The 26,311-nt window shown below is 40.6% G+C and overlaps 1 protein-coding gene across 4 annotated transcripts in view; it reads left to right on the forward strand.

The window, feature by feature from the left end:
- The window catches only part of foxn3 (forkhead box N3), a 138,601-nt gene that overhangs the window by 82,994 nt on the left and 29,296 nt on the right, over nucleotides 1-26,311 (forward strand). For all 4 annotated transcript variants that reach the window (XM_017715059.2, XM_017715061.2, XM_017715060.2 and 1 more), the window contains one exon: nucleotides 4,513-4,580. In XM_017715059.2, the coding sequence (XP_017570548.1) occupies nucleotides 4,513-4,580 (68 nt within the window). The remainder of the gene's footprint in view (nucleotides 1-4,512; nucleotides 4,581-26,311) is intronic.

Consider the following 26,311-nt stretch of genomic DNA (forward strand, 5'->3'; position numbering starts at 1 on the left):
GGGAAAAGGGAGAGAGGGAGGCAGGGGGAGAGAGATGGCGGTGGCATGGTGAACTCAGCACCTCAGGGAACCGAGGCTTGGCCCCCATAGCTCAGCTGACAGAGCAGCCTCTATTTCAGCAGAAGAGGCAGGGGTGACTGCATTACTTAAATCAACACCAGTGCTCTGTTTGGCTCTGCTGAGCTGTAGTGCAGAGCAGCCAGCACATACAGAGGACATCCGAAAGTCAACGAAGAGATGCTGAGTTTTCCTTAATAGAAGAGATTATTTAACAAATGTCATAAAGGAATACTCCAGGGTGTGGCAATCTGATCTCTGTCTGTAGCACATGGTCAATTAGCGATGGCAAATTAATGTCAAAACACAGTAAAAATCAAGGAGAAAAACATCTCTGTGTTAATGGTCATTTCTGCAAGTGCCCTTGCAGTAAAAACAAACAAGATCTATCTGTCTATCTATCTATCTATCTATCTATCTATCTATCTGTCTGTCTGTCTGTCTGTCTGTCTGTCTGTCTGTCTGTCTGTCTGTCTGTCCATCCATCTGTCTCTCCATTGCTGCTGTTGGGACAAAACCTTGTATCTTCAAAATGGTAACTTTACAGGAGAAGGAAAAAACATACTTTACTGTAAGTCAATGGAACCAGAATTTTTTTCCAGATCATCCTGGTAATTTTTAGGTCATTTCTTTTGGTCCATTCATCTTATAATTTATACATAATATAAAGGGCAATAGGCATTTTCAAATTATGTCAAAAACTGAAAATATGTTTACTGCTGGTATGTTTTTATATATATATATATATATATATATATATATATATATATATATATATATATATATAAGGGGCAGTCATGGAGGTTAGGGAACCAGCCTTGTGAGCGGAAGGTCGCCAGTTCGATCCCCAGAGCCGGCAGCACATGACTGATCCTTGAGCAAGACACCTAACCCCCAACTGCTCCCCGGGTCTGCGTGGGTTTTCTCTGGGTCCTCTGGTGCTGTTAGGCCAATTGGACACTCTAAATTGTCTCTAAGTGTGTGTGTGTGTGTGTGTGTGTGTGTGTGTGATTGTCCATGTCTGTTTGTCAGCGAGGGACTGGCGACCTCTCTGGGGTGTTTCCTGCCTTCTGCCCTTGACTGCTGGCAGAGAGATAAGCGCCTTAGATGTGTGTGTGTGTGTGTGTGTGTGTGTGTGTGTTTGTGTGTGTGTGTGTGTGTGTGTTTATTGTTCTCCTGATATGGGGTTCTGTACTTTATTATTTGTTGTGTAAAAGTTTTGATTGGCTCTTTCATGAAAGTTGAGACTCTTGCACCTGTTGCAGAGTTTCAGGACAATTTATGTTGTACGACTGAAGTGAAATTTTGTTTCATGTAAGTTTCAGCTAAAATTGCATAGATATTTCATCATGTAAAGCACGTATTACAACAAAATTAAAGTAGATTAGCACTTGCAGAGTTTAAACACAGCAAGCATGATGATTCCATTAAATAAAGATAAACAAAAATTTCATACATGTAATTTTTTTTTCACAGAAATCATTGCATCTTCTCTGTAGGCCTGGAAAGGCCTGGAGGGTTCCTTCTGTTGATTAGCACAGACAATAATATTGATGTAGTTTCTGTAGACAGCACATGTATAACAGAAGCCATGGGCAGCTGCTGCAGCACCTTCTGTAATAAGAGTATTTTGAGTGAACTTGTTTTCTGTTTCTCATCAAATGCATCAAAATTGTCTGCAGTAATTAATCTGCCCTGTGCTACAAATGCAGCTGAAACACTGGAATATTCCTTTACGAGTGATTTGTAGAGAACAGAACTCTCCAGAATGTAAGGATTTAGTTAACTTCAACAATAACTCGATCTATACCTATTTTCATGTGCAAGAATAGAAAGGATCATCGAATTTGAAAAATCGGAGATGCTTTAGTTGCTAGGCGACTAGTATGCTAATGAAGTTGTTCATCTCAAGCTGCGTCTGAGCTGCACTAAGATTTGTTTTAATCATTTTCCAAAAAAAAAAAAAAAAGAAGACGACGAAATCAGATAGACATTCTGACGAACGTTGTAATTAAAGCAGCCATAAAGAAATGGAGAGGCTCCATTATCCCTTATTCGGAAGTGTCAGGTTCGATTTTGGCCGTGTGACAGGCTGGGATAGAAGATTAGCCAGGGTCAGATAGTGCTGCAGGTTGGGCTGGGAGCGATTTGAGTGCTGGGTGCTTTAGAAAGCATCTGCTTTTATCATCAGTTGAGGCTGATGAGCTAACAGCTCCCTGATATTTGAGAAATGAGGCTTTTACATGCCTCGTGTAGACAAATACAATCAAAGGCCTGTGCCTTTGGCTCTGTTTGTTCTAATTCTCAATTAGTTAATATACTATAAGAAGATTAAGAAGGGGGAACATCACAGGGCCAGTGTCTGAGCGTTATCTGCTCAGGGTGCCTCTGCTGGGAACAAGAGAATGGAGAGAAAGACAGAGAGAGAGAAAGAGCTCAGGCCTGGTCAAGCAGGCACTTGTCCCTAATCATGGCAGTGATACCTCCACATCTGCCGGCTTCCCCCGGCTATGGAAAAAGCACCTCCCGCACAGGCATGGAGCCTGCTGACCCCATTTCATCTGGAAAAAAAGAAAAAAACACTTTTTATGTGCTTTGAGCCGGACTATGCTTCTCTGCTTCTCTTAATGACAGACTACTAACATACAGACCAAAGCTCCAATTATTTAAAATGCACATCACAAATGCGATCTACCTTTTTTTCAGCTACTTTACAAACACTGCAGGAAAAACATGTCATTTTCCTCCAAGATGAAAAGTACTCGGAGCTGACTCAGTCTTCCTGGACGCTGAGTTCATTTCTGTACAATAGTCTGACCAATGCAGGGTGTAATTCAGTCTGAAGAGTGCCCCACTGTGCAGCCTTATGCTCCGCTACTGCAGGCGAATACATCAGCAAAGCTTGTCATTTCACTGAGTTAAAGCAATGATTAACGCTGCTAAGGTTCCATTTCGAAATATAATATAATGACCGGCTTACTGTATGATCATGTCTAAACATTGCGTATCGCTCCGTGTGGTTAACTGTTGCTTTTTTAATGATGTGGTTATATAACCGAAGCTGTTTTGCTTTTAAACATGTTCTCTATCTTCCTCTCTCTGTGTTTATTCGAGTTTCTGCCTGTATGTACATTTGACCCAGCCATGACTCGCCCATAGCTACTGTTGCTAGGTTGGACAAGCTTTACAGAACATTGGTGTTAAAAGCACTCAGCTATTTGGAAAATATGCCAGAAGAAAGACTTTCTTTTGTCTCACTTTAAACAAAAATTTGGCTGCCTCTGACAAAAACTGGGTCGTGGTGGGAACTTTCAGCAGGACATAAATCAAAAATATACCAAAATAAGTGAATGACCATAGAATGAAGCTTTTGACATGGCCATTCCTGTGCCCTGATCCAAGCCCCAATGGAAACCTGTGGGGTGAGCTGACGAGAAGTCCAAAATAGACCATCGACTCTGGAGGATCTGGAGAAACTTTGTATTGTGGAGTCATCTCATAATTCCTTGCTCTCCAGTCTCATTAACCCCTTAAAATCCCATGCTTATTACATACTAAGGCTTCTTATTCAGTAACTACAGTGAATTGAGATGTGTATAATAAAACTTTGGGCCCACCGGTGGGTCCTGGCCATTTAAGGGGTAAAGAACCTTTCAGAAATGGTTCTATATAGCACCAGATGGAGCTCTTGAAGTGTATGGGTGAATAACCCTTTACATTTTTGAAGAACCTGCACATAACATAAATATTCTGTACCAATTTAAGGGTTCTTCCTAGAGCTTTTACATTATGTGAAGGTTCTGTAAACTTTGAAATGGTTCTTTAAAGAGCCATCCATTGAATGGTTCTTCAAATTGCTCTTCTATAGCATCACAGGACCTTTATTGTAAAGAATACTGGAAGTACTCTGGAGTTGGAAGAGCAAGGAGGGCTCTGGTGGTCTATGTTATTTTAATATTATTTGATAATACAAACAAGTGTCCCATTGCTAATAGTGCAAACCGGCTGAGCGATTCTTAGGTTAAAAAACTGCATTATGAAAGTTTGGACCCGCTAGCAGGTCCTGAACATTTAAGGGGTTAAACATTGTAGCAGAAGACTCAGTGATCAAGTGTAGATTTTAGTTTTGTTAATGTTATCATGGTGGCGAATTCTATGTTGTTGTCTTTTCCAATAGTCAGTTTTGATTAGCTGCAATAACCTAGTCCAGCTTGGTGGTGTGATATTTTAAACTGTAAACTCATTGCAATGTATCTAAACAAATATATGTAGTTCTCTGGTGTGAATTGGTATTTTGAGCTACAGTTTATCATCAGACTGAATGATAATAACGACATAACTTTCTATAAATTTTGTTGAATTTTACAGTAGATGCTATGAATGAATGCATTTCTATGAGTCACACTGTGCTCATGAATGTAAGCTCATCTTTTGTCCTTTGTTTTTTCCCTTCAGCATGTCCAGTCCTCCAATTTGGCCAGGAAGCCCCTTCTACAGAAAAAACAAGGGAGTTCTCCTACAAGGTACTGTGAACAAACTTTCTCTCGCTCTCTTTCCTTTCTCACTGTCTCGCTCCTCTCTCTCTCCCTGTCCCCCTCTCTCTCTCATTATCTCTCTTTCTCTCTCTCCCTTTCATCTCTTTTTCTATTCCCCACTCTTTCTCTTCTTCTGTCATCTCTCTATCTCATCTCTTTCTCGCTCTTTTTCTCTCATGTGCTCTCTTTCTCTCTCGCTCCTCTCTTCACTCCCTCCCTGTCCGTCTGTCCTCACTCTCTCTCACACTTCTCTATCTTTTCCTCACTCTTTCTCTCTTTCTTACCTTCTCTCTCAACTTTCTCTCTCGCTCCTCGCTTTCTCTCTTGTGCTGTCTTTCTCTCCTCTTCTCTCTTTCTCTTTTCTCTCTCCCTCTGTCCTCACTCTTTCTCTCTTTTTCTCTCTCTTTCTAATCTTCTCTCATCTCTCTCTTATATCTTTAGTCTCTTTCTCTCTCATGCATTTTCTCTCTCTCTCTCTCTCTCTCTCTCTCTCTCTCTCTCTCTCTCTTTCTCCCTCTGAGGGCTGCTTTGCTTTGGTTCCGCTACACCTGAACCTGCATTTTTGATTCACTTCAAAGCGGCTAAAACAAGAAGTCTTGGTTTTATTTGCATGCTCTTTAGACAAGCCTTTCCTCCAACAAAAGACCCGCATTCATGCACCTGGCTGGCTCATAAAGGAATTAGTGTAGTGGGTGTATTTTGTGTTTGTTCTGGATTTAAAAGAGGCTGCTCCAAATCTGAATCCATTTTTCTTGCCTCTTTTTCTCAATGTCATTTTTTTTTATATTTTTGGATTCTGGCAAACATCTCCCTGTCGTCCCTTCTCCCGTTCTTTCCCACTATAATCCAGCAGAATTTCTTTTCTCCGTCTGAATTCAGAGCTATCAGCAGGCATTCAGAAAGGAGCTTACATATAAATCATCACTGTGCAATTGTCATTTGACCAGTTCATCGGTATTCTGGGCTCTAACCACAGTAAATGGCAGTGCAGAAAGCAGAGCTTGATATATGACCAGTGAATGGGAGGAGTGAGAGCTAAGTGGATTTTTCCCCCTTTTCAGAGGACAAAGCCTATGTTTTGTTTCAGAAAAAATGAAATAAGGATGCTTGGGGATTATTTTTAAGTACAGACAAAAGATTGAGGCAATTTTCCCTCTTAAAGCTTAGGAAGTGGAACTATAAAGTGTATATGTCTGGCTTGGCTATTACTCTATATGTGCAATGGTATCCAGCCACGCTTTATAATGAATGATTTCAGTTTAAGGTGCACACATTGCTGGTACAGGTGTCCAGGTGGTGCAGCAGGTATAATCTTGTTCAGAAAGCACTACCATTAAAATGGGACACTCTGGGGGAGCCTATGATCACCGTGATCAATGCTACACATCGGCTAGAGGGGTATAAGACCCCCGGCATTGGGTTGTGGAGTTTAGCTGCATTCAACACTGTGATGAATTGGAGTGATTTAGTACTAATTATACAACATCAGTACCTGACATCACTAATGCTTTTGTGGCGGAATGCAATCAAATCCTTACAGCAGTGGTCTAGTTTACACATCTAGTGTAAAGCCTTCCTAGACGATTAGAGTCTGTTACTGCAGCAAAGAAGGGTCTACTCTTTGTTAATACCTTTCATTTCAGAGGAAACACTGGATGAGCAGGTGTCTGCAAACTTTTGGACATGCTTGAAGCCTCATTATTCTTCAGTAGCACTGTTAAGAACTTTCTCTCAGCTCTGCTAGGCTGTTTGTTCTGGGACAGTGGTGTTTCTGTTGGTCTAGCATGAGCAGTATATATGTAGCCCACTAACTGTTTCTCCCTTTTAAATGCCCTCTCACCCCTCTAGGCATAACCTTATATATCTGAACCCAAAGTGATCTGTTTTTTAATACTTTCTATGACAAAGGAATTCTGAGTGAGCACACATTTCATCTGTAATGAATTTGTCCATATTAGAAAATCTATTTTTTGAACCTTGTGAGTTTACGAGACAGTGATTGATGGCTTAAATCGATTTTGGTCACAGGCTGTTTACACTGTCAACTTCCTAATATGAATTGTTCTGAGCGAAATGTTTTTGAGGTGCTGTTGCTATTGCTGCCCCCCCCCCCCCCCAACCCCCTCCTCTCAAATACTATGTTTGATTCGCTCCACTATTTTTCCGCTCATAGTCTCATCTGAGGTTTAATTAACCTGTTGGCATTTAACAGTCACTAAAAGATGTTCAATGTTCTCATTTAGAGCTCTTTTGATGAATGAATTTGATTCAAAATGGAGATATGAATATTACATGTGAGATATTGTATTAGACTGCAATCATACAGTGCAATGCAAAAGTTTGAGCACCCCAGGTCAAGTTACATATATTGGTGATTGAAGTGAAAGTTAACATAACCTCTGCAGAGAAGCACTTCTGCACATTTTAATGCACAATTACTGTTTGTAATTGTGCATTAAATTTTTATTGCATGCGAAAAAAATTCACTATAGATAATATGTTAACTTATTCTTTTGAAAATCATCAAAACGTGATTATGAATGGGGGTGTTCAAACTTTTGCATAGGACCGCACACTTTGTACAGTTATTTCATACCTCCTGTTATATATATTTGTTTATATATATTTATATATTGTTACAGATTGTTGCTGTCCAAAGCTGAAAATGGTAACTTTACAGAAGAGGGCAAAAACCTTCTTTACTTTCAGTGGAATTTATTGTAAAAATATTTTATTCCAAGTGTTTCTGAAGCATTTCTATTGGTCCAATCATGATCTTCACATAATTTAAAGGACACCTGCCATGTGTAAATTATGTAGAAAAATAAACATTGGCAAAAATGGAAATACATGCTTTTTTAGACAGCGACAAAATATAATTGGTAGTACTTAAAGTGTTTAAGAAAATGCTGAACTTAGAATGAATACAAATGAACAAATAAACAGTAAGTCAGGATTTGATATATATAAGTGTGGTAACATAAGCATTTCCAGATCTCTCCTCGAGGAAAATCACTGTTTACAGTTACCACCCAGAATATCGTTAATCTAATCAAGCCTTCATTAAGTAAAATCAGGCTCGAATCCATGCAATAGGGCTGAGTGATTTGAGAAAAACAGTGACATTTTTCGGATTAATATGGCCTGTACTTGCTGCCTTTTCCACGATCCTCATAGATCGAGCTGAAAATTGTACAATTTAAGGGGAAAAGCTCCACTCTTCATATGTCACTTTTCCCGAGATACCGAATCAAAAAAGAGGGTGGGTAAAATTGAATCAGAGGTGACACACCGGGCTGTACAGCTGAAATATACTTGTACCGTTAATGTACTGTCCTATTTGCTTTCACTGAGGTTTGCTAAAAGACCTTGAGAGATAGTCGAGTATCCCTCAGCACTGTAGCTTGGTGAGTGGTTTACTTTACTGTCACTTTGCTGGTTGTGGCATTCAAGGCACTTGCTGTTGTTCACATCGGCTGTGAAGGAGGAATGAAACGTTTTCATTTCATCGTTCTCCTCAAAAAAGAAGGAAAATAAGTACTAGTTTCTTTACTTTATACTTTTAGTGTGCGGTGTGATGTGGTGTTGAACTTAAACTGGCCATAGAGTCCACTCTGCTCCTCACAAGCACAATTCAGACACCGATTTTTTGCACAATAGGCACTGCCATCTGAATGCAGCCTTTTTAGTGTGCATAGAATCACACATGCACCAAGCATGATTAAAAACTTATCTCGTTCCTACGTGTTCATGTTCTCATACATCACACGAGTGTTCGGTTGCCTCTGGTTGGTTGAATTCATCTGCAGCTGTTCGTGCTTTTGTTGTTATTGTGTTGTTTTTTCCATTTAAAGGTTAGGCAAGATTATATAAGAGGTTTTGATTTAAAAATGATTCGTCATGCAGCCCTCATACAGTGACGGGAACCAAACTCGTGTCCCTCTAACTGTGTTCTTCTAACCACATTCTACTAACTTTGCTGAAAACAGGACATTCTTGTTACATTTTACTGAATGTTTATTTATGTGTTTATTTATTCTAATGTTATTTGGTGTTTACAGAAAACATATCGCTGACATAATTAATTTTGAGCAATGTTGTGACTGCCTCTACACTCTGTTGTCCCTGGGGTGGCTCCCTCAAAGGTACATCTCAGTACCTTTAGTCAGGGAACATAACTGAGCCATAATCCATTCCACTGATATTTTCTAAGTTGTACTGACTCCTCGCACCCCGTCTCATCTCCAGGTTTTTTGTTATTGTTCTGTTTTAACACATTAGGCTATGAAAAGCTACTTTTCACCTGGAAAAACTTATTTAAGGTGCACAATTAGACCTTAAAACCACTGTTGTACCTTTGAGGGAGCATTAACATTGTTTGTACCTTGATGAATGAATAATGTACCTGTACAGAACCTTCATTTCTAACAGTGCATATTGTCATAACAAAACGTTGTATCTCTAAAATGGTGCTTTACAGGAGAAGAAAAAAAAATATTCTTAGCTATAATGTAGGTTAATGTACGAAGACGTCATTTTAGACCTTTTTTTTATTGCTCTATTCAGTATGAAATGTTTACACAATGTAAGGGCCAGCTGCCATTTTCAAATGGTGTTAAAAAAAGAAGTTGTTTTGGTGTGACAGTGACAGTGACAGTGTAAAATGAGCATATACATGAGTCTTCGCCAAACATCATCTCTCATTTTCTCACCATCCTCCTCATATCTCTCCTCTACACACTCACAATAGCTCCTCATTCATTTCACACTCGTGGGAACCGCACCTTTAGAGAGTTGCGGAGAGGCGCCTGTGCAGGCGGTGGCTTGCTCGCTGTAATTGGCAGTTAGCAGAGTGTTTTGTAAACTCCTTTGTGGCTGTGATATTATATGGAGCGTAGGGAGGTGGCAGGGGCCCAGGATGCACCTGTAACGGCTGCCACACGCGTGGGAGGGACATCTGCTGAGTGCAGAGATGCTTAGCTTACGCACGCTAACACACGAGCAACCGACATGCACCGTACAAACACCTCTCGCACCGCTTCAAGAGCCGAACTGGGCCCCCTAACCTTCACTTTCATCTGCCTCGGAAGCCTGGCCACTGCACATCCATTACCCACTACCCGTTATTCTAATTAAGTGCTGGAATGCTAGCTTGTTGTAATTAGCATTATTTCCTCAAAGTGTCTCAGTGGCTAATTCATTATCACAAACCTGTTATTTCTTCCTTTTGTTTCTTCTTTTGTGAGATAGGGTGCTCTAACATGTTTGGAAAGATCACAGACGGTAGGCGAAGTTGAAAGCCGGCTGCTTGAAGCAGGGAAGGTTTTGTGCTTAGGCTTTGCTAACAATAGCTAATTGTTAGCGAAGATGCTGAATGACAGCTGTTTGAGACTCCAGCACTGGAGACATCAGCTTTAGCTCATTTAACAGACCTACTGCCATTCAGCAGTTATTGCCAGAGGCCTTCATTAGCGGAATTTGGTATGTTAGAAAAGGGAAAGCACTCTTCCAGGAGTTTGGAAGTATAAGTATCTATAAGTGCCCCAAAAAAAAATCCATTTCAGTGGATGGTCCTTAAGAGAATCGTTGTTGTAAATGAAATGTGTGAGTATGAAGAAGTGAAATGTCTCAGTGCAGCCACTTCCTGCAGTGAGGGGTGAAATTTGTTAGATACTGTCTTTTGATTATTTTTTTAACCATTATTTTACCCTCAATTTTAAGCAGTGAGACTGGTAGGGAATTCCAATTGAAGTTCGTAACTTGTAATGGAACGTTATTTTGGAGAAATATTTTTTTCAAGACATTTTGGACCATTTCTATTGGTCTGTTGATCATGAAGTTTCAACTAAATGCAAAGTGCAACTGAACAAAGCCAAAATGACAAGAATGTAGATACAAGGCTTTACAGAACAGCAACAATGTGCTGAGCAATTGTTGGCTACCGTTGGCCTTTCAAGAAAAAAAAGCTAAATCTATTTATCTATGATAGATACAGAATTCAGGTATTTAAGCATAAGGACGTACATTCGCTCAGTCAAGTGTGCCAAAACTTTTTACTGGGGCAAAATCCAACTTGTGAGTAGTGGACAATATTCACTTCCATAATTCCAGTGGATGCAGTCTGAGGCAGTTTATCACCTTTGAGATGGTGGTGGATGTGCTGTTGCCTGTCTGACTGGAGAGTTAGAGGCAGCCCAGTAGATCACGGCAGAGCAGCCGCAAGGCCCTCCAGAGTGGTGCTTGAGTGTGCAGGAGAGATGTCAGGGATTTACCCCAAGTGGCTGAGGGAGCGACAGACAAATGAGCAGTTTATTATTTATTCAGAGGTGCTTCATTCCCTCCTTCCCTCACATATCGCTCCCCATTACTCTCAAATATTCTCTTGCCCTGGAGGAACAGTGCAAGATAATGTTCTGTGTATCACAGCTAAGAAGCTGAGAATTATTTATGGTGTCGTTCATGTCGTTTTATTTTGAGCTTTCTGTCGTGAAGAGATTAGGGCTCTGTCTGCGATGACTTCAGTGGACAGGTCAGGGCTTGTTTAAAGCTGCCTTTTGAAAAAAGACCTCTCAGAATGAATAGTGCTGCTGAGACCAATATCAGCTCATCACACAAGACTTGGCCACATACCAACATATTGTGGCTGTTGAAAGAAACACTCATATCTCTGAAATGGTATAATGAACCATGCATTTATTACAAATAACATCACAGTTGCGATTTGGTCGCAGGCACAAACTGAAGATGAGTAGAGTATATTATCACGAACTTAAGAACCTAAGACAGTTCTGCAAAGAAAAAAGCAAAGAAGCCCTGAATATTGTATACAATGTGCTTTAATACTGCCTATATATATATATATATATATATATATATATATATATATATATATATATATATATATATATATATATATATATATATATATATGTATATATATATAGGCATATATATATAGGAAAGCCAAATATCCTTAACTTGCTGTCACTTCTTCAGAATCTGACCAATCTGCAGGTCAAATAACTTATAGACTTCATCTAATGTAGATAATTACATACTTACATTATATACATACTATATACACATTTAGCAGCCAGTGCTCAGTGGAATGATAAAGTTATTGTGAGAAAGCACTTTTTTAACCTAATCTGATTGTCTAATTGGAACAAAGTCAAACTGAAAGAAAAATTGTTTATTTTTCACATATTTTGGGATTCATACTCAATTTTCCCCAGTTAAGTCCCGGGAATTTCCCACCTGCTGGTGCTAGGTCCTCACATAATGCCATGCTACCAAGGTATGAGGGTGTAGGCAAGTGCATGCTTCCTCTGAGTCATGTGAAGCGCAACCATAGCTTTTCAAACTGCTAAAAAGACCAACAACATTGTACCGCTCAACATGCTTGAAGGAGAGCTCTGACTGCTAATTCTGTTATCAGCTAACAGACGCCTGTATTGGCTAACATTGCACTGAGTGATGGGGGGACTATCCTACCCACCCAGAGAGAGCAAGGCTAAGTGTATCAGCAATTTTGTAGCATTTTTATTGGTTGTAACATGACAGAACCACTCAGATGCTCGTTGATAAAAAAGGCAAAAAAGGCTTTACTGTTAGAATCGTCAACTAAAACCGTTGTCAGGAAACAGGCACTGGTCAAACCCAGTAAGGGCAGCAAGTAAAGACAGACAAACATAACAACACACAGAAAATAACCCAGAAGGGGTCAGGCAAAAATGGGTAAATCAAAATAGAGAAGACCAGAAAACACAACACAATATATAAACACTCAGTAGTTCAAGAAATAAGCAATACCTCGCACTCAACTATTCTAAAAGCCCGGGCTTTATACTAAAGCTAATGAGAGGTCAACAGGTGTTACAGATTAGTGTTCAGGTGAGAGAGATCTGTGATTGGAGCGTGCTGGAGAGTCAGGAGTTGTGTGATCTTCTAGAGGATTCTGGGAGTTAGAGTCCATTGAAACTCTGAGCTAAAGGGCTGCATGGCATTGGTCTATTTGCTGCTTAGCAGCTTGTATTTTCACATGGTTTAAAAAATGTGATGTTGGCAGTGGTGAAGGTGACAGTGATGTTACCAAACTAATGAAATAATCAAACTAGATTACCAGCCAGTTTGATTATGCTTTCACAAATGAGCTACGATCACTGCTCTCTGTCTTTCAGCTTCTCTGTCGTGTCTCCCTTTCTGTCTTTAATTCTTTCTCAGTCTCTCTTACTCTGTCTGTCTGACACACACACACACACACACACACACAGTCACTCACTGCTCTGTGATGTAGCAGCGAGAGCTAAGCACCTCTCACCTCTAGCTCAGTTTCCAGCAGGTCGGGATTGATTTGGGGATTGCGGAAGCCCTTTTCACACTCCATGAAAAGCGATCCAAATAAACCCCCCCCCCTCTTTCTTCTCCTCTTTTCTTTTCTCTTTTTTTCTCCCTGCCCCTTCATGTTGAGTGCTGCCTCGTAAGTTTGAAGGCTGAGGGAAAGCCGTGCCTTGCTTAGGAATGACATGCAACTGAGGGCTCTGCAACTTGTGCAGAATTGGAAAAAGCAGGCATATCAGAGCACGAGTGATTAAGACAGCAGAGAAGAGAAATGCAGATGCTGCTGCTCTTTTTCCTGTGTTTTTTTTTAATCGAAGCTGGACAGGCCCTGGCTGTAAAGAGGATATTTATCAGAGTTATCTTCCTCCCATTTAATCCAGTCACACAGGACTAGTAAGTGAACGAGGCAGACTATATCAGCTGTTACATCTACAACTACACTTTGACAAGCATGTTCACTGATTTAACTTTTTATCTCCAAAACCAGAATCTTTGAAAAACGTCTTGTGGGAGCTGCTGTGCAAGACTCCATTGAGGTTCGCACAGAGCACACACTGCAGAAAGTGCCTTTTGCCCGGGTCTTTGCGTGGTTTCTGTCCGACTCCTCATCTTTTAGCAGAGTCGTGCTTAAACTAAGTTCCTTTGATGCTTAGAGATTTCTTGTTAGGGGTAAGAATCACTAGAGGCTTCACAGTACAATATTGTCATAATGCATTAATAATTTAATGATTCTGTTGCCACTTTTAAAGATTTGGATCTATTTTGTGGACACACTTTGTTCATCTTACTTCATGTTTATTATTGGAACACAACAGCAGATAAAATGAAATTTCTTCCTGCAATTACATATATAATCCAGAATGCTGTGATCCAGAGTGATTTACAATGCAAAGGGAATTAGTGATAAGACTCATATTGGAATAGGATGCTGGTCTTCTTGCCTGGATGAAAAATCCAGCCTCTAGTCTCTAGTGCGCAGGGTGATTGTGTTATCCACTGTGCTATCCAACCAAGTACACTAAGACCACCACAGAAAGGTTATCAACAGGTATCAACATGTATTTCTCTTGGATTATTTGAGTTTTGGTGCAGCCTTTTGACCAACACTTACTAAATTTATATTTGACTTGATTCTATTTGACTTCATTGTATCTAGAAAGAAACAAGTACCAAGAAAAGGGTAGTGTTTTTCTGTGAATCAACTCAGGAATGTGAATGAGGTTTAATTAGGAGGGAGCACATCCTCCCTCAGCCTGTAAAGTCACAGTGCCTCTGTTTATAGGAACAGGAATCGCAACATATAGTCCATATTCATTTCTAAGAACAATGGAGAGGGAGTTGGCCCACTTTCTGCTTTCTCACAGGGAACTGCGGCCTCTTCTGTCCCTGAGCCACTGGGGGGTGTGACCTCAAAAGCCATTAGCAGCCTCCTCTGCTCTGCATGTACTCAATCATTCAGGGCCAATTTGACCCGGACGCATTAGAGCCAACCAGGCCAGATGCATCCGCACACCACTGGTCACGTGTCTAGTGTTTAGAAAGTGATTTTCATGTCTCACCAGTCTGAAGGAGCAGGTGGGGTCAGAGGAAGACAACACTTAAAGAGCAGCCTGGCTTTTACCTGTGTGTGCTGGAAGACAGATAATACTGTACCACCGGGTGCAGTATTAACTGGGATAAAGCTCTGCTACACTGGCAGGGTCAGTGTTAATGACGATGCTTTCCTGTGTCTAATCAGTTACAGTGATATCACTGTGGCACTCCATCTAAGGCCCTATTCAAGCTTGATTAGTATACAAAATTCCATTATGAATGTCAGTGTCCTTTCATACTTTTTTTATGAGCAGTAATTGGGCAGAAAATGATCATCTATAACTGGCAGAACCCAAAGCTCCCATAGAATAGTAATCCTTTTCAATCCATGTCACACTAATAGAATAACAAAACCTGTTAATAGACACATCCATGCTCTGTGTTGTTATTGTTATTGAGTATGTCCTGTGGCATAACGCTGACATTAACATCCGGGGAATACTAGTCAACTCTGGGAATTTAAGGAAATAACCCAGATACTTTGTCTACTTTCTTTCTTTGTAAGAATCAGCTACTCAAATCCCACAAATTATGTTATACAACTTCCTTGGGTAAAACTTATCCAGCTCCAATAGAGCAAAAATGACTCATGTTTATTTGTCTGCCAGACTGAACATAAAACCACTGCAGTCTCTGTCGCACATCCATCATGCGTCCAACATCTTGAAGATGATGTCTAGTTAGAAATCCAGATGTGATGCAGGCTGTACATATTTGCGTTCTCTTTAAGGTGCAGGGCTTCTTTAATGGTTTGAAATTCAGGAGCTAAGTTGTTTGCTTGCAGAGAAGAAAGGCTGTCAGGATTGGACGGAGTTGTGGAACTCTTCGGGTAATGCTTTTCAGACCGTATTATTCTCAATGCCTGGAAGTGTGTGCTGGAGAGAGTGTATGCTGGAGCGAGTGTGTGCTGTCTCCTCTCTCTCCCTGCCTCGCACATTCCTCCTTTTATCTCCTCTTTGTTCCACAAGAGTTGCATCAAACGGACGTGACAAAACTAAGCCGTGGTTTTAATATATTTTGTTGGTGTGGATATGTGTGTGTGACTGTAAGGGAGTGTGCACTGTGTGTGTGTTTGAGAGAGTGTGCTTTTACACTACCTTTCAAAAGTTCGGAATCACTCAGAGGCGTGGTCTCGTGCCACATGACTTGGTTTAAAATGCCCCCTTAAAATCCCAGGCTTATTACATACTAAGGCATTTTATTCAGTATTACAGGTACTTCAGTGCAAACTGGTTGAGCCACTCTTCGGTTATAGAAGTGTGTAAGAAAACTTTGGGACTGCCAGTGGGACCTGGCAATTTAAGGGGTTAAATAAAGCTTTATTAAGACTCAAATCTTTAGTAAATTTGGTATCGAACTTGATCATAATATTTTTAATAACTAGTTTTATTGCATTTCTTGGCCTTTTGTGTCTAATTTGGTTTCGGACAATAATTTCTCTCATAATTATCACATAAATCCACAGGTTACCGAAGGATTCTGAATCAGGCAGTACCATTTTTTAATTCCAGTTCCTTGTAGTTTTAATGCAAGAACCATTTACAGAATTACTAGAAGGTACACCTACCTTGGATCTGCACTCACTGTCCATTTTATTATGTCCACCTACCTTATAGGCCCACTATAAGTGTATAGTTACAGACTGTAGCCCACTTCTTGCTTCCTAATTTAATAGCACGTCTCTTTGACATGCAAAGTTTGTGACCACAGGACCATAAAGTAAAGTATAATAAGAAAATTGGATGTGGTTGCCCAACTGTGTGACCAGTTTGGATTTTGTTTTCGCATTTGTGTCCAGTGGAGCTCTAAGAACAGTTGAAGTGAAGAAAATCAGAAAGATCCGGTAAGGTGTATAAATGGGTTAAGGCTAAGTAAAAGACTAAATTAGACAATATTAACCCCTTACAATCCCAGGCTTATGATGTACTAAGTTTTATTATTCAGGAACTACAAGGACTTCAATGCAAACTGACTGAGGTATTCTTAGGTTATAGAAGTGTGTAGTAAAACTGGCCTTTTAAGGGGTTAAACAGTTTATTTACTATGCATTAAGTTTTGTTTATTATGCCTTTGTTGGTACACAATTGGATGCAAATCATGTTATGTCAGAGATGTCAAACTCAACCAGTAAAACTACCATATTACAAAATCTCATCAAATCTGTGGACAAAAAAAAGTTTGTTTATATTATTTTTAACTAATGTTGTGCTATAACCCCAACTGGCCATTGTTTATCCAAAATATGCAAAAACTTTACCATAAGAAAATACAGGTGCTTGTAGTAGACCTTGAAATATTACATAACTGAAATATTCAAAATTTAAATGTCCCCAGGAGCTCGATCTTTTAAACCCACATATTTGCTCAAACTGGACACCTGGCATCCTTACTTTGCTGCACATTCATTAAGACTTGGGCTCAGTTTCTGTGCTGCTGAGCTGATTTTAAGTGTTTATAGTGGTTGAAGTGCAGCTTAAATGCAATTTGTTGATATGACTGATGCGGAATTGCGTAGAATAGTATATAATTGAGGTGTAACTGCTGTCCATAGACTGTAGTTGGGGTAGGAGAGTCAGTACACATTACGTTGCAGTGCATGCCGGGGGCTGTAGTGCAGAACACTGAAACAGGTTACTATTAATAGAAAATTTAAATACTTTTGCGGACCGGATAGGATTGTGTGGCGGGCATGATCTTATGTTTGACACATGGGTATTATGTGATTGTAAATTAGCAAATTAGTGATCTCGTTAGTATAATTGTCTAGGTACTATATGGGGCTACTGCATGTATTTTGATAATATTTCTAAATATGACACTACTGGAACATTCTGTCCCTTCTTGAAGCATTGTGACCATTGTTTCCACATCACCCACCCCACTGATATCTATTAGTTTTAAATTATTGAAAGCAGTGATTCCAAACTTCTGAACAGTAGTTCATGTGTGGACATGTTTGCAATTGTGTGAGTATATTTATCTGTGTGTGTGTGTGTGTGTGTGTGTGTGTGTGTGTGTGTGTTTGTGTATGTGTTGTTGCTGTTGGCCTGTGTCATTCTTTTCCCACTCTTTCCCTCAGTGTCATTTTTTCAGATTATCGATCATGTCATCTCGTGGAATCTCTATAGCTGATTTGTGTGAGGAGCTTTAAGTGACACTTATCGTATTAGTCACTGAAAGACTCCGCTTTCATCTCTCCTCACTGCGCCGCGACCAGCTAAATGAACAGTAAACACATTCATTTAGAGCAGCTTCCGCCAACCAGCATGTGTGTATGTGTGTGTGTCCTTGGAGTTTGATTTCAGGGTTTTAGACCCTCACAAATTCCACCAGCCTCACACACACACACACACACACACACACACACACACACACTCTCTCTCACACACACACACACACACACATCAGCAGTGAGAGATGATAAATGATCTTCAGTCTGATCTGATGTTCTATTGTTGTTTCAGAATCACCATCTGTCCAAAAAATTAGAGAGAGAGAGAGAGAGAGAGAGAGAGAGAGAGCAAGAAAGAGAACAATAGGGACAGGGAGAGTGAAGAAAAAGAGAAATGAGAAAATGAGAAAGGGAAAGGGAGAGCAACAGTGGGAGAAAGGGAGAGAGACACAGAGACGATACAGAGGAAAGAGGAAGAGAGAAAGAGAGAAAGAGCAAGACAGTGAGAAAGAAAGAGGAGTGAAAGATGTTATAAAGAAAGAGGAGGAGAGAGAGAGTGGAAAGAACAAGTGTAGAGACAAAGAAATAAAAAGAAAAGACAGGAGAGAAAAAGAAAAAAGAGAGATTGATCTAAAAGAGAAAGAGAGAAAGATATAGAAAGACACAGAGGGAGAGAAAGATAGAGAGAGAAAGACTACAGTAGAGATAGGGAGAGTGAAGTGAATGAGACAGAGAAAGAGGAGAGAAAGAGCAACAGTGGGAGAATGAGTGAGAAAGAGAGATAGAGAAATGAAAGAGGAAGAGAGAAAGAGGGAGAAAGCAAGAGAGTGAGAAAGGAAGAGGAGAGAATTCGAGATGATAGCGAGGGATAGAGAGCGAGAGAAAGAGGGAAAGAGAGAGAGAAATGGTACACTAGAGACTGGGAGAGTGAAGGGAAAAATGCAGAGAAAGAAAGATAGAAAAAGAGGAGGAAAAGAAGAAAGGAAAGAGAAGGCAAGAGAGAGTCAGTGGAAGAATGAGTGAGAAGGAGAGAGACAGAAAAAGAGAGAGTGAGGACAAAGAACGTCGTCAAGGCAGTGACATCACCTGACTTCTGTGGAGGTGGGCGTTAAGTTTTTTTTTTCTTTTTTCCAAAGCAACTCTGCCTGTCCTCCTTTTCTCCTCCTCTTTGCTTTATGGCTTTGAAGTTCCAACGTGAGTCAGAAGGGTGACTAAGAAGTCACATTGAAATGTCTTCATCTGGCCTGCAGCTTCCTCTCCATCTGAGTTAGCGGAGTTTGCATTAATAGCTGCTTGGTCCTCACGGGGGGCGGTCTGAGGAGATGCGTCTTCAGCGAAGGTGAACTCCATCACAATCACTTCCAAAACGTGCGCAGACAATTTAACCAACGTATTGGCTGTTGCCTCCTGACCCACGCATTTGAATATTCACTGAGTGCCTGTGGGCCTGGCCTCCATCGGGAGGAGCGTGCGTCTAACTCACTCTCTCCTCATCGCTGCTCCAGGGGAGGATAAACACACACACACACATGCGCTTGTTTTTGTGCAATGTCAGGACTTGGGGTCTTATGAATGCATCGCAGGTCGGCCTCCCTCTGCCCTGTACATTAGTGTTTCCACTTAGAACTGGCATTCTCAAATCAGGGAGTGGTGCTATGATGTTCAAATATCCATATCAAATCAAATCAGATCACTTTTATTGTCACATCACATTTACACATGTATGTATTCCAGATCACCAGATATGGACAGAAGATGTACAGGACGCCAATCTGGCACCCACATGCAGAATTAGGCATCATACAAAATAACTTGAATAAATGATATTCATTCATTTCCTGTTATCAGAGTTTGTAGTCTGGCATGATTAAGTAATGTTTAGGTGATATTTACGATAGAGCATAAACATGAAGCACTCATACGAGAACTCATACAGTAGGATAGAGTTCTTTCAAAGTAGAACACAAGTGTACCACATACATTAAATTACATGTTTAAAATTACATAATAACAATTCCTAATAACAGTTACCAAAATTATTTTATGGTTATTAATTACATGAACACCCTAAATATCATTAATGAGCAGTTATAACACATTAATAAGAAGGGCAAGAGTAACTTGTTTGATTTGATGAGTATAAATAGCTGATGGCAGGCTTAATGCTGACTGATGGAGAAGACAAAGTTAGATAAATAACCAGGAAGATCTGTCTATGAACTAATTAATAGCGACTAATAAACAAATTTTAAAGCATTCATAAAACCTTTATAAAATTTGTGTTCTAAAGTGGTACTTATATGTAAGTATTTATATGTAATACAGATATACATGCATATATAATATAAATATACATATGTCGCACATGCATTATGTATATTTAAGTATCTGTATGTAATAAGAGTTGTCAGAGGCTGAATTTAAACCTAATGTTAACTTCATTAACTAAAAAGAACTTGTTTATCATTTCATTTTTTTTTTAAATGAAGCATGGGGCTTTACACTTTACAAAGTCAGGAGCATTTGCCCATTCTGACATATAAATTAGCTGCTCTTGTCTTTGTTTTACCTACATAATCAAGACGTTTTTGTCTTGAAAATGCATGGAAACAAACATGCACACGCACAAACACAGATCTGCTGCTGTAAGAAGAGGTTGTAGCAACCCGTGTCTGTGTAACTCAGATGAAAGAAGTGAGAGAATGCCTGTTTTTTCTGTGGGGCTAGTGTAGATGTTAAGATGAACTGGCAGAGAGCGAGCGAGAACTACAGCGAGGGAGAGAGAGAGAGAGAGAGAGGGAGAGGGAGGCATACAGAAAAAGCAGGATGAAGTTCTTGGTCCTCCCACTAAGAGCACGCAGGCAGTGTGTGTTGTGTGTTGTGTCTCAGTGGCGGGTGGGAGACTGCCGGCTGCTCTCGTCTGCTTTGTTTTCCCTCCTTCATCTTGGACGCGCTGGACGTGGGCGTCGCGCCTTGCGAAGCAAATTGAAATTGTCAAGTGGCGTGGCTCATGCTAATTGCTTTGTGGAATGTGTAAAGTTTATTGGAGGCTGCTATTGTAAAGCTGTCTGGCCTGCTGGTGCTGCGCTGCCATCCCTGTGTTTGTCTGCTTTATTCTGGCCGTGCGACTGAACAGATTGCTGAGCGTGTTCAGTGTATGTGAAAAAACACGTATCTCTCTTAGGCTGCTGTGCCAAACACATTGACGAGCACCACCCAAAAATGCTAGACAGCAGCTTGAAGTATTAGTCCACACGCAAGTGGACCCGCCTATTCTCGCTGGGTTTGGTTGGGTTTGGACGTATTTCACAAATATTTGTCAGGCTCCATCTCCCACTTCAACAAACGTGGGCCTGGATTCACCCATGTTTTAGTTCTCCTCCTTGCTTTATTCTTCATTTCTGCTTTTTTATAATCTTAAATAATATTTAATCTGGCTGCTAATCTTGGCACAGTGGTCCATGAGGTAAACACTATATGATGACAGGTGCTGTTTTGGGAATGTAGGGTTTTATTTGCATCTTGTTGGTTGTGGTTGGACTGGAACGGGGAGAGAATTTTGTGAGCTAAAGACAGATTCAGCCAGAATTTTGTTGGCCTACGGTTGCATTTATGTCAGCTTCACACAGAATTTGATCAAAAAATGTTGGGTTTAGACAGAATTTGGTGAAGAAATGTTGGGTTCCCACATAATTTGTCAAGAATTCTTGGGTTCAGACAGAATTTGGTAAAGAAATAACAGGTTCAAACAAAATATGCCAAGAAATGTTGGGCTTAAGACAGAATTTGTCAGGAAATGTTGAATTCAGACAGAATTTTGTGGGCCTACAATCAAGTTCAAACAGAATTTTGTGGTTCTACAGCCAAGTTCAAACAGAATTTTGTGGGCCTACAGTCAAGTTCAAACAGAATTTTGTGGGCCTACAGTCAAGTTCAAACAGAATTTTGTGGTTCTACAATCAAGTTCAAACAGAATTTTGTGGTTCTACAGTCAAGTTCAAACAGAATTTTGTGGTTCTACAGTCAAGTTCAAACAGAATTTTGTGGGCCTACAATCAAGTTCAAACAGAATTTTGTGGTTCTACAGTCAAGTTCAAACAGAATTTTGTGGGCCTACAATCAAGTTCAAACAGAATTTTGTGGGCCTACAATCAAGTTCAAACAGAATTTTGTGGTTCTACAGTCAAGTTCAAACAGAATTTTGTGGGCCTACAATCAAGTTCAAACAGAATTTTGTGGTTCTACAATCAAGTTCAAACAGAATTTTGTGGGCCTACAATCAAGTTCAAACAGAATTTTGTGGGCCTACAATCAAGTTCAAACAGAATTTTGTGGTTCTACAGTCAAGTTCAGACAGAATATTGTGGGCCTACAATCAAGTTCAAACAGAATTTTGTGGGCCTACAATCAAGTTCAAACAGAATTTTGTGGTTCTACAGTCAAGTTCAGACAGAATATTGTGGGCCTACAATCAAGTTCAAACAGAATTTTGTGGGCCTACAATCAAGTTCAAACAGAATTTTGTGGTTCTACAGTCAAGTTCAAACAGAATTTTGTGGTTCTCCAGTCAAGTTCAAACAGAATTTTGTGGTTCTACAGTCAAGTTCAGACAGAATTTTGTGGGCCTACAATCAAGTTCAAACAGAATTTTGTGGGCCTACAATCAAGTTCAAACAGAATTTTGTGGTTCTACAGTCAAGTTCAAAAATAATTTTGTGGTTCTACAGTCAAGTTCAGACAGAATTTTGTGGGCCTACAGTCAAGTTCAGACAGAATTTTGTGGTTCTACAGTCAAGTTCAAACTGAATTTCTCCCTTACTGTCAGGTTAGGTCAGAATTTTGTTGGGATACATTTGGATTATGACAAAATTTTTATCTGATTCAGACAGAATTCCAATTACATTCAGATTTAAGGCGTTTGTTACTTGCCACTACTGTACGTCAGGACAGGACAGACTTGAGGATATTAGGCTGCATTCAGGGACTTTTTCAAATGTAAAGCCTGATTAATGCAATATGTTAGACCAAGGCTGTCCGAGCTTTCCTAGAGATAAACAAAACAAAACAAAGCACGTTCTTCTCCAGGGCTCCTGTCAGGGAGACCTCTTCCTCTCAGGCTGGCTGAGATCAGGTGAAACAGCTTTCAGGATGACTGTTGTTCCCCTGATTTCACTGAAGTCCGGTCTCAGGGCCGCTTGAGCCTCGGGCTGTCTTTATAGAGTCCCTTTTAAATATGGGCCCATCTGTTTACAGCGCTGTGCTCTGCTGTGTTCTGTTGAATGCCTTCCCCCTTTTTCCCCTCGGTCTATCCTTCTCTCTTCCCCAGTTACTTCTATAAATAGCCGCTGAAGTCAGAGGCTCTGCATTATAATATTACATCGCCTTCCTTTGCAAAGTCAGAGGGGGAGGGCTGCCTGCCTGAGTGTATGAGTGAGATTCTGTGTGTACGTATGTTGACAGACGTATGCATGTGTGAGTTGGTGGTTGTCCAATGGGGTCCAAAGGTCTGGTGCCACATTGAAAATCTGGGATGTTTTTGTTTCCTTTACACTTGGAAGTAAACAACAGAAAGTTTTCCTATTTCAAAAAAATGTAAAACAAAGAAAAGTTGTGACAATTTAAATGTAAGCAATTTTGACCATGTTAAGAACTTTGTACAAAAAGGTCACTTGGCGTCTCCTTGACTGAAGCTCATGTTTAGATGACTCTCAGGTGAATCTGATTTATTTATCAGACGTTTTTGCACAAACTCATGGAGTCTGTCTTGAGTGCAAGATGGGGAATATACAGAATACTGATTCATGTTAGCATTTAAAGATTCTACATTCCACTCCGACTTTATATCAAATGCGAAGTATAAGCTTTTTTAGTAACACTTTACAGTAGTGCAGTGCTCATAAGGCTACAAGACACCCACGTAAGTTCATCATAAGAACTAATATTAATATAGAAACATTTATAAAAGCTTATTCCTTCCTAATGCGTGTTATAACTAGACAATGCCCATCATAAAGGCTGCTGATGTTAACCCTGATGTCAAGTTGACATAACACCAAGCAGGTGTCATTGGGCTGTCATTACACTGTTTTTTTAATAAAACGCTATAATAACTGTATTATAACACTCACTTTTTTTCACCCAGACTATGTCATTTTCATGATTATGTCTCTGTCACGTACACTGAGCTACACTTAATCTATGTCCTTTCACCCCAGAAAGTGTCAACATGCTAAACCTCATGTCTGAATCAAACATCAGTGTCACTTGAGATAGAAGTCGACATCAAGGCTGGCAAATGCAATGTTATGGCAAGTGTTTCTAAATGTTTATGCAGGTCTGTGTCAGTTGTGCTGATGAGCTCATGGAGGTGTCATGTAGACTTATAAACACTGCACAACAGTAAAGGGTTATTTCATTTTTACTAGTGGTCTCAGAGGGCGTATCGCTGTCGCCTCACAGCGAGGAGGGCCTGGGTTCGATTCCCCACCTGGGTGACCAGGGTCCTCTCTGTGTGGAATTTGCACGTTCTCCCCTTGTCTGCGTGGGTTTCATCCGGGTTCTCCGGGTTCTCCGGTTTCCTCCCATAGTCCAAAGACATGCATTCAGGCCAATTGGACATGCTAAATTGCCCTTAGGTGTGAGTGTGTGAGTGACTGTCTGTGTCTGTCTCTCTGCCCTGCGATGGACTGGCGACCTGTCCAGGGTGTATCCTGCCTTCCGCCCGCTGACTGCTGGGATAGGCTCCAGCACCCCCTGCGACCCTGACGGAGAAGTGGCTTAGAAAATGGATGGATGGATGGATGGATAGTGGTCTCAGATATTTAACTCCTACTCTGTGTGTTTTTGTGTGGATATGTTTGTGTGTGTGTGTGTGTGTGTGTGTGTGCGTTTGTGTGTGTGTGTGTGTGTGTATATATATATATATATATATATGTGTGTGTGTGTGTGTGCATGTGTGTAAGGGGATAAATATATGTGTGACAGGTTGTGTGATTTCCAGTCCGTGTGAGAGACAGACAGAGTGTGTGTATGTGTGTGTGTGTGTGTGTGTGTGTGTGTGTGTGCATGTGTGTAAGGGGATAAATATATGTGTGATAGGTTGTGTGATTTCCAGTCCGTGTGAGAGACAGACAGAGTGTGTGTATGTGTGTGTGTGTGTGTGTGTGTGTGTGTGTGTGTGTGTGTGTGTAAGGGGATAAATATATGTGTGATAGTGTGTGATTTCCAGTGCGTGTGAGACACACAGAGTGTGTGTGTGTGTGGTTTCTATTACTGTCAGTAAACAGCGTGCTTACTCGCTCGCCCTCTCTCTCCCTCTCTCTCAGAGACAGTGTTAAGTGTCCTGCTTTAGCTCCGACTCATGCTTCGTGTAGAGCTCTGAAGGATGTGGAATGCGAGCAGGCGGTTTCCATGGCGACGGTAAAGCCCCGGCCGGAGTGGAGTGGGGGAACGGAAGCGTGAGGCAGGCGGGACGGGTGATGCCTTCAGAGCAACAATAGAAAACTCACCATCACCATGCTGCTTACAGAGCCTCTCCATTATTCATCCAGCAAGGAGAGAGAGAGAGGGAGAGAGAGAGAGAGAGAGAGAGAGAGAGAGAGAGAGAGAGATGTGCAGTGCTATAAGCTGACAAAAAAAGACAGAGAGGAGAATGCAGAAAAGAAAGAGAGAAAAACAGAGAGAGAGAGAAAGAGAGAGAGAGAAATGAAGAGAGAGAGAAAGAGATAAATGTAGCGAGAGAGATGCAGGGAGAGACAGAGTCAAAGAGGGAGAGAGATAAAGAGGGATGAATGTGCAATGTTGTAAGGTTAAAAAAGAACAAGAGACAGAGACGGAGGTAGACAGAGAAAGACTGAGAGTGAAAAAGAGAGAGATGGATGTGCAATGTTGGAAGCTGAAAAATGAATGGCAAAAATGCAGAGAGAAAGAGAAACAGAGAGAAAGAAAGAAGATCAGAAAAAAAGAGAAAGAGAAAAACAGTGAAACAGAAGAACAGAGAGAAAGAGACAGAGAAAGAAAGAAAGAAAGAAAGAAGAACAGAGGAACAGAAAGAGAGAATAAAACAGAAAGCGAGAGAGACAGAGTAAGAGAGAGAGAAACAGAAAGAGGAATACATGTAGTGTTGTAAGATGAAAAGAGAAAGTGTGAGAGAGGAAGAGAGATGCTGTGAGAGAGAGCGGGAGAGAGAGAGAATGATGTTAGAGAGGGAATGATGTGAGAGAGAGAGAGAGAGGATGCTGTGAGAGAGAATAATGAGGGAGAGAGAGATAAAGAGAGAGAGAGAGATGCTGTGAGAGAATGATGCTGTGAGAGAGAGAGAGAGAGAGAGAGAGAGAGAGAGAGAGAGAGAGAAATGGTGTGAGAGAGAAAGAGGGAGAGAGGGAGAGAGAGAGAGAGAGAGAGAGAGAGAGTGACGCTTTGAGCTCCACTCATGTGTGAAGACGGAGGCTCTTTAAAGAGCTCAGTGAGAGTTTATCTGATGGAGTGACGTCGCTCTACATGGACAGTTTGAGTCTCATTACATTACGGTGTTGATGAGTTGAGGGGCGACTGGCTCAGAATCGTCCCAGCTGAGCTCAGCCTGCAAACACTCACTGTTTTGGACTTCACTTCT

The sequence above is a fragment of the Pygocentrus nattereri genome, chromosome 10 (assembly GCF_015220715.1).
Source record: "Pygocentrus nattereri isolate fPygNat1 chromosome 10, fPygNat1.pri, whole genome shotgun sequence".
In the NCBI taxonomy this organism is placed as follows: Eukaryota; Metazoa; Chordata; class Actinopteri; order Characiformes; family Serrasalmidae; genus Pygocentrus; species Pygocentrus nattereri.